We start from the raw sequence: 13,496 nt of genomic DNA, 5'->3' as shown, positions 1-13,496 counted from the left end.
AACGCAGTGTAGCAGCTGGAGATAAGGAGAGCCAATACCATACATTGAATCTCCTCTTGAGGCTGCTGGAAGTGCTCCATGCATTGCTGGCAGCCTTTGTGCTGGTACCCTCGTCCCAGTGGGTTTTGTCACTTAAACCTATTTCTTCAGAAAATTGGGGGAAGATCAGGTGTTTGGAGGAGTGTTACAAAATGGTGCTGTCGGGCTTTTCAAAGGGGCTTGTGCGTCTATGTATATTAGAGAAATACTTGCAGTATTTTCACCACAATCCTGAATAGCCAGTTTTCAATTTTCAAGATATAACTGAAAGACCTGTGCATTGATGTGAGGGATTTCTGATGTCCTGGGTGTTCTGGTGCGCTAGCTCCCTTGTAGAGCGTGCTCTGGTGCCCTTGGGAATGAAGGCGCCTGTCTTCAGCCAGCTTTGGATCAGGCCCTCAGTGATGAGACGTCGCATTGAGTTGTTCGTAGTAAATACTGCTTTTGACCTCCCTTAAGCGCAGCTGCTAGTGAAGGCCAGCAGCCGTGTGTACGTTGCCATATTTGTCGTTAAGCATTTGAGATATCGTTTGACAAATTTTCTGGGGTTGAGTGACAGTCCTACAGAGACAAGTGATTGTGGCTCATAGGGTGACAGTTCCCCACATTTGTTGAAGTTGATTTTCAGTGTCGTTTTCCAGGACTCTGGAATTCTGCTTGTTGTTTCCATCAAGATACATTTCAATTAACTTGCATTATTTTCATCCCGGCCCTGTGCACACGCTTCTTTTTGGTCTGTCTTTGGTTTTGCTGTCTGCTATAGATCAGTTACTGTATTTATGATAGGACCCAAACCCAATAATGCAGTCTGTGCATTTTTGAGTGCTTTTTGTTTAGATTCCTTTATTCGTCTATATTTGTAAGCTCTCAAGTCTTCCTTCCATGCTACGCACATGATGATATTGTCAGATTCTGAACTGATACTCTGCATTACTTGAAGCAGAGTGTAATCCCAAAGACGTGTGCTGCTCAGGTCTCAAGGTGGTGAAATACTGTCTCATACCACTCTTGATATGAAATTCCCTTTCTAAAAATATTTAGAAGTATGAAAATAGTTTTTGTGGCAAGTAAAGTATGTGGCTGTAATGAATATGAAGCATGGAACGTGGTGGTATGTAATTTTCTTAGGCCAAGTATGTTACAACTATTATATGGTATATTTTTTTATTATATTAACACCGTCGTTGTGATCAATTACAGTGCCTTATTCTTTACAAATGCCCGTGTAAAGACACAAGTCCCTTTGTGTTGCTGGAGCTTTTACAGCGGTGAATATTAAACACTGCTTTTGTTGGTGGTGTGGGAGGGAGACGCTCACTGTGCGGTTCATGGCGTGAGTTGGTGATACTAGAAGCTGGTGCTTAACTCAGAGCAGGATTTCTTCAGGATAGCTGTCACCATGGCTTGGTGTCCTGCTGCTGCTGGTAAGACTTGCAGTGCAGTGGGTTTTGCTGCTCTTCTGGCGTGTTATTTTGCATATTACATGGGTGGGAAGTAGACGCATGTGCTGTTGCAGTGGGCCAAGTTCTTAGACTGTGAAATGAATGTCCGTGATAGCAGGAGACTGATGTTAATGGAGTTCAACAGACTTCCACAGCCTGGCTAAAAACCCCTGTGGAGCTGGCGATGGCAACCTTCTTTATGGCAGCTTTAGTATTTGCACATCTTGCATTTCCCTCTATCTGGAGCAGATCTGCTTTGTACAGAGGGAAATACAGGACGAGAGTAGCTCCTAGCATGGGGTATTTGGACTCATTTGGAGTTATGAATAAGGAGAAGAGGCGCAGACATCTGGTTAAGTATTATTTCAGGTCACATTATTTTGTTATGAAATAACAACAAAGCAAGAGGAATGCGATTGGCCAAGAAAAGCTTCAAGCTCTGCGAGCGTTTTACTGAATAATGCAGGCTGGGGCTTGCCTGGTTTATATAATAATGGAGGAGGAAGGAGTTTGAGCGTGGCATGGAAAAAATCACCCATGCTTTTCAGATGGCTAAAAGATATCTGGCTTTAGTCAAAGTGAATCCAAGTGAATCCAAAATATTCCGATGTCCTGCTGTATCAGGAGGTCTTGTCAAATTATGCTCTTAATGAGCGGTGCAGAAACAAGCATAAAAAACTCCTGCGTTATTTTTGATCTTGCAATGTGTCTTGCATTTAAAAGTATCTGGAGCATAGTGTTGTGCCGGCTTCTGAATAAAAATATGGTGAAGTTTTTTACACTGGGATGTAGCTGACCTGCAGAATTCTGCAGTAATGAAAATGGTTGGGATAAAAGGTCTTCAGAAGCTTGAGGGGAGCTTAACATGAGAAATAGGGAGGTAATGTGATTTAAAGTGGGGTTCAGTTTAAATGCAAAAAGCAAATCTCCCTGATTTTGACCTACCTTTTCCCATCATGTATATATCATTTTATAAAGATCCTAATCAGTTTATAAAATATTGTGGCTAAATGGTAACATTTGCTTACTAAACATTTGCTGGCTGCCTTTGTCATAGTCCATCCTTTGTTTAAAATGCTTTTGCTTGAGAATAACAGAGACTGGGCAGAAAAATGAATGTTTGGAGTAAGCACCCAAGATGAAATGTTTAATTAGAAATGGAAAGGCAAGGGTGCTGAGGGTGGGGATACCCCCCGTGTAGGGAAAGTTGTAGGGTGAGGGATGACTTTGGCTGTGTCTGGGTGACACGTCGCCCCAGGGGAGGAGGAACCAGCCTGGCCTTGCATTGGCAGAGACTGCGTTTCCCAACGCGGCCGCGCTGTCTGCTGGTACGGGAGGAAGAGCTGGGGAGGAGGAAGGGCTGGAGAGCGAGAGAAACATGCCGAGCAGCCATGCCAAGAGCCCAGAGACATTTCAGCTGTTTGAATATAGAGGTGCTTTGATCTACAGTGAATAAACCGATAATGCTTAAATTATGAATTCCTTTTCTTTGTCTGAAAAGCTGGATTAGTATGGCTTTGAGCAGTGATTATCGAGCAACTTTTTTTTCTGAAAAGGCCACTAGATTTCTGTTTACAGCTGGGTGCTGCGATTGTGCTGTGCTGGTGGAGGGGCTCAGTGACATAACAGCTCTCGCACGTCCTCGTCTCCTCTGCTTCGGGTTGAACTGTAAACCCCTCAAAAAATATGGCCTCGGCCGCCTTCGTTACAATATGGAGCTAATGATTAATCGGCATGAGTTGCAGACGGGAAGAGGCGCTAAAAAGCCTTGTTTTTGTTAGGGCTTGCGGATTCCAAGCTGAGCGAACGCGCCTCTTTGTTTTCTGTTCGGTCTGCCAGTGATTGCGAAACACAGCCTTCTTGGAAAAGGCTGACGCACAGGTATAAAGATACGAGGTGAAGGTTGAGAGGAGCCGCTCTGCGAATGTTACCAAAGGTCGTGGCGATGCCTCCCCTTGTCTTTTGTCCCCTCTTCCCAGCCCTCGGCATCTGGACAAAGGTTGCTCCTTGGAGCGTGTTCGCCTCCATCTTGCCTTGTGATCTGCGTAACGAAACACGGCGTTATTGCCGCCTCTCTTCGCCTGGCCCTCCAGAAAGCATCTTTTTTTTTTTTTTTTTTTTCTTGTAATGTATTATTCTGCTGCAGTAAACCCGTCTGGTGATGCAGCACTGCAGATCTCCCCTCCTCTCCCCTCGATGCGGTCCTCCTCCCAGCAGCATCTGCCAAGACGGGAGCAGCTCGGAGAGACGCCAACGGGTGGGGCTGGGTCGGATCACTAGACAGATTAATCTTCACGGTGGGGGACCGAAGGATGTGTGTAATCACAGGACCACGTTGGGGCAAGGAAAATGCAAACCTTCCTCTTCCAGCAGCTGTCCTTGAATACTCAGGGCTCTCTCCTCGGTTTTCTTTCATCCCCCCACTTCTGCTCCCTTTCTCCTCCCCCTGTCTGCCTCCCTCGTTTTCAGCAAAGACGATTGTCACAGATTATCCTCGGGGCTCGTCAAGGATACGGTGCAGGGCACCAAAGCGCAGCGTATATTTATGTATCTGGATAACCGACGGATTAAAATGCGCCGTTTCCGACTGGGGTGATTTAGGGAGCATGGCTGCAGTGGAATACAGTAGTAGCCTCCCCCATCCATTTCTTATTTAGAAAAAAAAATTTAAATAATTTTTTAAGTAATGGCAACCAAGGTACGCTTTTCCCAATATAAAAATTAAGCTCCATCTGCAAGAGTTGTGCATTTGCTGGGTAATTTGTTGGTACATGGCGGGGATATTATGTCGATGTTCTGTATCTTCTGCACTTTTTGGGCAGCATTAGCTTGAATATTTGAACATTTTAACACATTTCTGGATCTTCTGCAGCGAAAGAAAAATAATTGAGGTCTGTCTGTGCGTGTGTTCCAATAACACATACGTGTTACGATTTCAGAATTAGGAAATAATTGTCAGGATGGTGAGCGGGAAGTCTTTCAGAGCCCATTTCTGATGTAACTGGCAGGCAGCACTTCATACAAAGTAGGCTGTGGTGACTGCAGTCAGAAGGTCAATTGGGATTTTAGTTTTTTTGAGTAATGCTTAGATACTGTTTTTTTCCCCCCACCCCTGAAGATCGTAGACAAAGTATGTGCTCCTGTTGCCAGAAACTGAATGTGTAAACAGTGAGCAAAAGGAGAGTACATGTTCTAACCAGTCACTTCTGCAGCTACATTATTTAGAAGAAAAACTCAATGGGTATGAGAGTTAGAGCACTCTGTCCTATCACCTCTTTCCTTTGTTGTCTGTAGAGAACTGGCACTGTTGTTAAAGGGTTATGCTAACTAGGATACCTAATTATTTTTCATATTTTTTGTCGCGTTCGTTCATGGCATGAACATTTTTTCAAATAGGCTCTTTCCTGGTTTCCTTTCCCCTTCTTCCTTTCCTGTTTCTTCTCTCTTTACATGTGCCACATCCAATTAGGCCATTTTCTTCCTTGCACAGATTTTATTAACCATATTTTCTGGTCTTTCTAAATCTTGCCTTTGAGGCAAGATAACCATATCCAGCTTCAGAAGAGTGCAGACTTCCAGAAGTGTCTTTCCTGCAGTACCATTCGCCATTATTTGCTTCTTGCAGCTTTTAATTAGAATAAAAAATAACCACTGCATCAGTTTGGTATCACAGGTTAGGAAACTCGCGAGAATTAACGTCACTGTGCTGTACCCATGAGTACAAAGGTGGCAAGCTCTGCTTTGGACAGTTTAGATGCAAGAATGCATGCCATATGCGACGTTGCCATTTTATGCCTAACGAAGCGCTTTTTGACTTGAAAGATGCTCTTGTTTGTGTGCATATTCCTTAATGGACAGTGCGCTGTATTCAGTGGAGTATAAATGAGAGAAAATGAGATCTAAATCCAAACCTGATTATGTATAAAGTGTAGTAGGTCAGGTTGGAATGAGAAGCCAGCAGTCAGTGAGGCAGGTTTTCAAATCGTATTTGAGGATTAGTCATCCAACAGCAATGATGGAATTTTAAGGTGTATGGAAAGCCATGCATAAAACGGAGTCAGATGCAGGTTCTGACAGCATTTGCTCCTCAGACAGGCAGTTGTATTAGCTTTTTCCTACGTGTATAGCTGAAAACAGCTTTTCTTGTTTAAGATCTGTTCATCATTGTGCTGCCTTTGTGAATAGAAAATTTTTTGCAATCATTCTTCATAGAGTTTACAAAGACTTCTTGATTAGTTTTTTTATTTTGTGTGTCCCTTTCCCATTTGTCAGTGCATTCAAAAATATGCTTTACCTCTTTTTGTTGTGGATTAACAACTGCAGTTAAAAAGCCCTTACCTGTTTTGCTCAAAATCTCTTGGCTGAGAGGAGTGAGCAACCAAAATGCGACCTGCAGTTCTTGGCTGTTTTAAAACGTTGCTATGTTCATATTTCCCATTTTATCCTTTCTGCTATGCGTTGATGCAAGTTATTTAAAAAAATTTTTACATCATGTTTTCTTGTGGACACAAACATGTTTGATTTTTTTTTTTTACGTAGACATTTACTCATCCATAAGTGCCTGTGTTGCAATTACTTAACATACATTAAGTAGGGTGGCGTCACGTTCCCATCAGCTTTCCTCAGCACGCATGTTGTGCAGCTTGGTCCATGGCAGGGGATGTAAAGTTGAACCCCAGAAGCACCCCGCTCCGGGGGTGCCTGTGTCGGCCACATTTCAAAAGTGTCCTGCGAGCCTGTTGTAAATAAATGGGTTTGAGATCAGGAACGAGGATCAGAACGAAGACTCTTGTTTTAGTGCTGAATGGATTAAATATAGATCAGAGTAGTGGAATTGCTGTGTCAAGGTCATTTTTTTCTTAAGAAAATTGTTGGGATGTCTTTATTTTTACTTATTGTGACACAGTTTTGTTTTAATTATGTCTTGCTCATCAGATTGAAAATGAGAAGGGCTGCTCTAATTGTGAATACCTTTCTATTTCTTCAGCTGCTGTTGCTGTTATTACAAAAAGGGCAATCTCATGGTAGGCTGTTGCTGTTATTACAAAAAGGGCAATCTCATGGTAGGCTAACCAAACGAGAGGAGTTTTAAATGTAATGATGGAATGTTTAAATGGCTTTTTCCCCTCCACAAATGGCTTTTCCCTCTTCTTGAAAAAAATGTCTTCCAGCCTCTGCCATGGTTTGAGGTTGATTTTCCTGCCATATGGGAAGGGCAAACGGTGTGAAACTGATGTTGATTTTGCAGGAGCAATGTTGTTAAACGTGGTCTTTTTCTACCAGCACTAATATATGTGCTCTGCTTTGCCTTTCTTCCAGATATGGACGTGTTGAAAGTGTCAAAATACTCCCTAAGAGGGGGTCGGAAGGTGGAGTGGCAGCGTTTGTGGATTTTGTGGACATCAAAAGTGCGCAGAAGGCACACAACTCTGTCAACAAAATGGGAGATAGAGACCTACGGACGGATTATAATGAACCAGGAACCATTCCCAGTGCTGCTCGGGGATTGGATGATACAGTTTCCATAGCATCTCGTAGTAGAGAGGTTTCTGGGTTCAGAGGAGGTGGGGGGGGGGCCCACTTACGGCCCCCCACCATCGCTTCATGCACGGGAAGGACGTTATGAGCGGAGACTTGATGGGTAAGTTCCAAGGTTTCTCTAGGCAGGTATTTTATATTTGATATGGTGAGAAACACAAACTCGTATCTAGGGCCCCCAGATGGATTTAAAATTTTGGGAATTATCTGTGTTTCCTATTTTGGGTTGGAAACGGAAGTGATTTCTATCCCAGTGGCTGGTACCTTGTGGATCCATAGAGGATGTTTTCTGCAGCTGGTTGGATATCTACACTTGAAATAAGGTGGTTTTAAGATGGAAGATTTCCTTTGGCCAGCATCGATATTGGAGTTACTCTTTTCTATAAGTAATGATTCCATTTCTTGGATAATATTAAGACCTTGCTCGGATGTATCCCTGCTGCCAGATGGAGCTATCTTAACTCTACAACATGTGGTGAAGTTCTCTATGGAGTATCTTCGGAATACTAGAACCTAAAATTCTGTGAAAGCTTGATGCCTAGTTCTCAGTTCTCACTGTACGCAGTTGGTATGTTAATTGGATTGTCACCACAAAATTTCTAGTAGACTTTAATGATGCAGCTCCTTGGATTCTACAGACAACACTTAGCCATGGAAATAACGCTTGGATGGAGAAGACCGAAGGCAGCTTGTGATGCTTCCATTTTGGATCTACATCATTTCCAAGTTATTGGGATTATTCTTTCTGATGGTATTGGCAAAAAGAGATGATGGACATTACTAAATTTTGGAAATTATAGTGTTTTTTTTTTAATGCTGGGATAAGAACTACTGCCTTGAATTTACTGGATGGTATACAGTCAAGACGCCAGTAGCCATGGGGAGTGGATTACTATCTAGTCTCTTAAAAAGCTCTTTGCTACTCCACATTAAACATACTTTAGTTTTAAGGACGTGGTGCTAATACCAGTTTGTGGATACACCAGTGAAAAATGACTGGGCTGGATGGTTACAAAGGCGGCTAGAGGATGCCTCCTGGCCAGCAGTGATGAGTGCCCTCGTGCATTGGGTGATCTTCTACCAGCTGCTTGATTCAGACATAGGGCTGGAAATTAAAATAATGGATCTATTTAAGTGCCTACTGTCTCAAGAAAGAAGTCTGGGGGTTTCAGAGTTATGGTTTCAGTCTGGGACTACTTCCTTCCAGTGGAATTTTTTTTTTTTTTTTTGTCTTGTCACTAAGATTTTTTTTTTTCCTTGTTGGTTCATCTAAAATATCATTTGACACCCTTGCCCATTAAGAAGGTGGATTACCCCTGTAAGAGGGGCCAAAATTGGGGAAGTTATGTTCACAATTCTCTCCCTAGATTTAATTGGGAATATAGGTCGTGTTTCCACACTTGGAAAAGGTTGGTATGTCCTGCCCTGTGTATATTAGCCCCTCTCCTAACCCAAGTCAAACCCTCTCTTTCCACTAACTCCAGTAGTACTTAGTACTAATAGATAAATCAAAAAAGCACTGTAGCCATTAGATTTTCAGCTCTGCTAGCTCCTCTGTCTGTCTTCTGTGTCCTTTTCATGGATAAGGACTTTGTTCTTTTATGTCAGCTATATAGCAGTAACCCTCTAGAAAATACTGATTTTTCTCTTACCTCATTAAATCAGCTTTCACTGATTAACACTTTGTAGGATGCTAAATGCAATCGTTTATAAAATTGTTGATCTTGGTCCTTCAAAAGGGGGAAAAAGAGAGAGACACGTTTCCGTGCCGGATCCTGAAATATCTTTCAAAATGCCATTGTTGCGAGCAAGAGATAATGAAAATAGAAAGGCAACAGTGAATTTCAAGCCGACATATAAGTTAATGACATTTCTGTTGCACTGGTTAGGTAGTTTCTTATATATAGTTTGAGAGAAAAAATGCAGGCAAAACATAAGCTAGCTCTGTAGAAAGCTTGAAAATTAGTTATAATTTAACAACAGAGGATGAATATATTTAGAGGATTAAGGATCTAGTGATTCATTGGAGAAGGAACGGAAGGAACTTCCTGAGATGCTAATCGAAAAAGATTCAAATCCCATTTTCAGTTTATGAAAGATACCTGAAGTATTTCTGCCATTTTAAATAGAAGACAGACTTGTGATGCAGGAGAGGAGGAGGAGGAAGCACAAGGCAGAATTGGGTTATTAGGATTCAGGGGATTGAAGTGACTAATAATTGATTCTGAAGGAAGAATCTGAGAGAGAAGGCTTAAAAAAAAAAGATTGAAATGTCCTTCATAAGATAGATAATTAAATTTTTAAATTAACTTTGGCTACCCTGACATATTTAGAATTTGCAAGTATTTTTTAAACTTTCAATGAAATCATTCTTGATCTTTCATTTTGTGGACGTAACTCAGACATACCATCCTGGTACTTGTCTAAATTAGACTACTAAACTATTTGCAATGTTCTTTTAACTTTATCTGTCAGTTTTACTATCTCTTTATTTGAGAGATCACACTAACTGTCTTAGAACATAGAGCCTTTCTCAGTTGACATACAAAACATTTGAAATACTGAAACAAAATGGACCGTAGCTACTTGAAAGTAGTGTGCTTGTGAAGATATAAATTCTGTGATTGCAGTATCAAGAACAGTCTCAACAAACAAAAACACCTACTGAAAACTTTAATTTGTACTCCTTGTGTAGGGTCTTAGTGTCTTTTAGGGACCTGCACCCTTGCAGTTTTAAGTATTCTGACATTAGTAATCAAGATGTTTTTTTAGTGTATGCAGCTTTGATAAGAATCAAGTGTAGCAGTCTGATAAAAACACAATTCCCTCTAGGAGGATGAAATACTTTAGAACAGCAGCAAGAAAACCCCTAATTTTCTGGGTCTTCTCTATGGGCTATGCTACCCCTTTTGAAAGCAGCTTCTTACCTCTGGGTCATGCTTTGCACGGAGGCTTTCATGGCTACAGCCCAATTTGCGATGCCATTTTTGCAGAAGGATAATTAGAAGAGCTCCAGTAATTACAAAATTCCAGAAAAATTTTTGAAGCTCTTTAGCAAAAATGGAGGGGAAAAAAAAGAAGTTAATTATGATGTCCACAAACGTGAAGTTTTTGTTGTTTACTGAATTTAAAAGAAAAAGAAGAAAACCAAACACAAGTTAAATGAGGTTTCTGCACTGGAAAGCAGTATTTTTTTCCTGTGCAGGCAAGATGCTGGTCATGAAAGCCTGATACTGTGATTAAAACAAAATGATTGCTCAGCTTTGTTGTATACGAATGTAACTTTGGAGTCAAGTAAAATGTTTTTAAGTTTGTCAGTGTTTGCTTGATAGGTTTTTGCTGTTTAGTGGAGAAGCAGTCGCAAAAATAAGTTCAGTGCTGACGTGAATGTTTGCATGATATGCTTTTAGTTGTGCTTGCCCCTTTCTGATGAAGTATTTTTCCCCCTTCCTAAATGCAGGGCTTCAGATAACAGGGAGCGTGCTTATGAACATAGTGCCTATGGACACCATGAGCGGGGGACGGGAGGATTTGATCGGACGAGACATTACGATCAGGATTACTATAGAGATCCTCGAGAGCGGACTTTACAACACGGGCTCTATTATACTTCTCGGAGTCGAAGTCCAAACCGTTTTGATGCTCACGACCCCCGTTACGAACCTAGGGCCCGGGAGCAGTTTACATTGCCCAGTGTGGTACACAGGGATATCTACAGGGATGATATTACACGGGAGGTACGAGGCAGAAGGCCAGAGAGGAATTACCAGCACAGCAGGAGTCGGTCGCCACATTCATCCCAGTCCAGGACCCAGTCCCCGCAGAGGCTAGCCAGCCAGGCGTCCAGACCCACCCGCTCCCCCAGCGGTAGCGGATCCAGGAGCAGATCTTCCAGCAGCGACTCCATCAGCAGCAGCAGCAGTACCAGCAGCGACAGGTAAGGTCACTGGGCGTTCTCGCCCGACCCAAAGCGACCGTCCCATGGGTTTTGCGGGTCATTTTCCGAGGCACGGCGAGGAGCTGTGAAAATAGAAGGTGTTTCATAGTAAAGCATTATTCATTGATGTAGAAGTAAACCGGCGTGAAATGTAAAAAGGCTAAGTTGGCACGAAATAGATCCGAGGGGAATGCTGTTGCTGTTGTTAATTATTTTCCATGGTGCATCTGTAAGGCGCTAGCTAGTCAAAGCAGGGATGTAAGGACATGAGGTCTTGCTACGTACACCCCAGCTGCTGCCTGCATGCTTGGAGAATGGGGTAACTCTTTGCTTAAGTGAGGGAATAAGCAAATGTTAAGGTCAACTACTTTTTACAGGACACATTTTAAAATACTTTGGGAAATGATGGGTGGTATCGTTCAGTCTCCTCTCATTCCCTGTCACCGCTAACATTTAAAAGGTTGATGTGTTGCCTTTCCATTTCTTCCCCTGTTACCTCGCAGCAAAAATCGTAGACTTGGAAGAATTTAAAAAAAACAGTAAGTCCAAGTATGCATTTCCTAGCGATACACCCATGTCCTTGGTTCTGTAATAGCAGTGATAGTTCTATATTTGTGTGGCTTTATAAACTACATACAGGGGAAAAAAAGAGTGCTAGAGCTAATCACTGGATTTCTTTTAATAATTTGAAAATTCATGTTGAAATGCCTCTCAGATGCTTAGCTTTTTAAGAGCAAATTCACCCTAAGAGTGGAAACCAAGAAGCTGCCATTGTACACATAAATTTTTTATGCTCTGTTTGGTGAAGAGCTCTGCTCTTCAGAAGGGTTTGCAGAATTGGAAACGTTTCCTTTGCATACCAGTTCTTTTCCAAAACTGAAAATATTCATTAAGTAAATAAGTACATCAGTATAATAAATAATCAGCATTCGATTATCACTATGAATGGAATTTTACTACTGGTAACTCTCTAATCAAGGTAATTATTCTCATAAAATCTTACCTGCTTGAACATTGGACCTTCTGGGAGGGTTAGATGGGCTGACACTGAAGAGAGTGTGCGGAAGTGAAAGTGAGGAAATTAGTTTCTCCTATTCTGATTTCCCCGCCCCCCTGATGTCTAAAGAACCGTGCAGAGTTTTATTTACTTTTAATTACTGTTTTCTCCTCCTGGATTTAGAAATCCAGGTCCTGTCTTGGTGCCTCTCTCTCCACCTGCTCTCCAGCCTTTAGAATATTTGAAACAACTTCTAGGCTGCTTTAAAGGCTTGTTTATTATTTCTAACACCTCTCTCTCAATGAGATCTTAACACTTTAAGGACAACCCTTTGTCAAAGATTTTCACACTTGCTACAGCTTAAAAAAATTGGTGAGACTTCCAGACGTCTCCAAAAAAACCCTAGAGAAGATGAATTGAAAGAAGGCTGGGTTACATTTAAGGTTTAAAAAAAAAAATTCCATGCAGGAAAAAAAATCTCTCTTCTGGTGCTCCTTTGCTCGTTGCAGCATGGATAGAAGGGAGTCCAAGAAACTCGTAATATTTATAAAATGTCGTTGTTGGGGTGTCGAGACGGGATGAAATACTGTTCTGAATTTGAGAGGACTAAATATGATCCCACTGGAACAAAGTCTTAAGATTTAATCAGAAGATAAGCAGTGTCCGCTGTGCCTTAGCATTTCATTTTCTTGGCAATTTCTAGTTGTAGTAATGGAAAACTAGATGATACTCTGGGAGGAAAGGGAAATAAAGATATTTTTTTTTCTTATTAATACAGTAAATTTAAATTTAATAGAGCAAGTAATGGAATCTGGTGGATAGTATATTTCATTTTGAAGATCAGAAAGGAGTTTTACATGTTTCTAAGCAATGAGTTAGACATTAATAAACATTTAACCATATCTTTACTTTCTAAAGCAAAATCCCACCTGGCCTTAAAGTCTTTTAAAGCACAAGTGGACTTTTCTGTTTATTTGGTAACACACTTTGAGTTTAGCAATGTAAATATGTAAACCCCTGGTACCCTGTAGTGAGCGAAAGCTAGCTTGCCCCCTTTTTACTGGTAAGGTGCTCCTACTCACTGTGCAGTAGATTCAGGTTTCACATACCCAGACCAGGCAGAAATTTGTTTGCATCTCCAAACCCCGAGTAGTAAATTCTGGCTGTGTCATCCCCAGATTGATTCACCAAATTCCCTATATATTTTTCATTTCTAGAGTGGGATTTATCTGGAATAACTAAGGACAGTTTGTTATTGTCTGAGAAAGAATTCTTGCAATTTCTGTAGTATTTTTCAGGGGTTTTAGCAAACTGGAGATCCTCTTATGGCTTTATTATAAGTGGAATTGGCCGATTTTGTGACGCTGTGAAATTATCAAGGTCTTTATGATGCTGACTTCTGCTGAAATTGTATGTCTTGAAGAACTTTGTCACTCAAGTCTTGTCCTGTCTCTCTCAACTTAGCAGGGTGGAAAATGCAGAACAAGTTGTGTTCACTTAGAGAGGTGGGTCTCTTACCCACGCTCCTGTGAACATTTGGGGA

At 41.4% G+C, this 13,496-nt stretch overlaps 1 protein-coding gene across 1 annotated transcript in view; it reads left to right on the top strand.

Moving 5' to 3' along the window:
* Nucleotides 1-13,496, top strand: part of SPEN (spen family transcriptional repressor) — a 72,470-nt gene that overhangs the window by 15,962 nt on the left and 43,012 nt on the right. Inside the window, 3 exon segments of the mRNA XM_030019188.2 lie at nucleotides 6,801-7,047; nucleotides 7,049-7,122; nucleotides 10,480-10,956. Of these exon segments, the coding sequence (XP_029875048.1) occupies nucleotides 6,801-7,047; nucleotides 7,049-7,122; nucleotides 10,480-10,956 (798 nt within the window).

Source organism: Aquila chrysaetos, chromosome 6 (assembly GCF_900496995.4).
Source record: "Aquila chrysaetos chrysaetos chromosome 6, bAquChr1.4, whole genome shotgun sequence".
Lineage (NCBI taxonomy): Eukaryota > Metazoa > Chordata > Aves > Accipitriformes > Accipitridae > Aquila > Aquila chrysaetos.
This window is presented reverse-complemented; position numbering and strand designations above follow the sequence as displayed.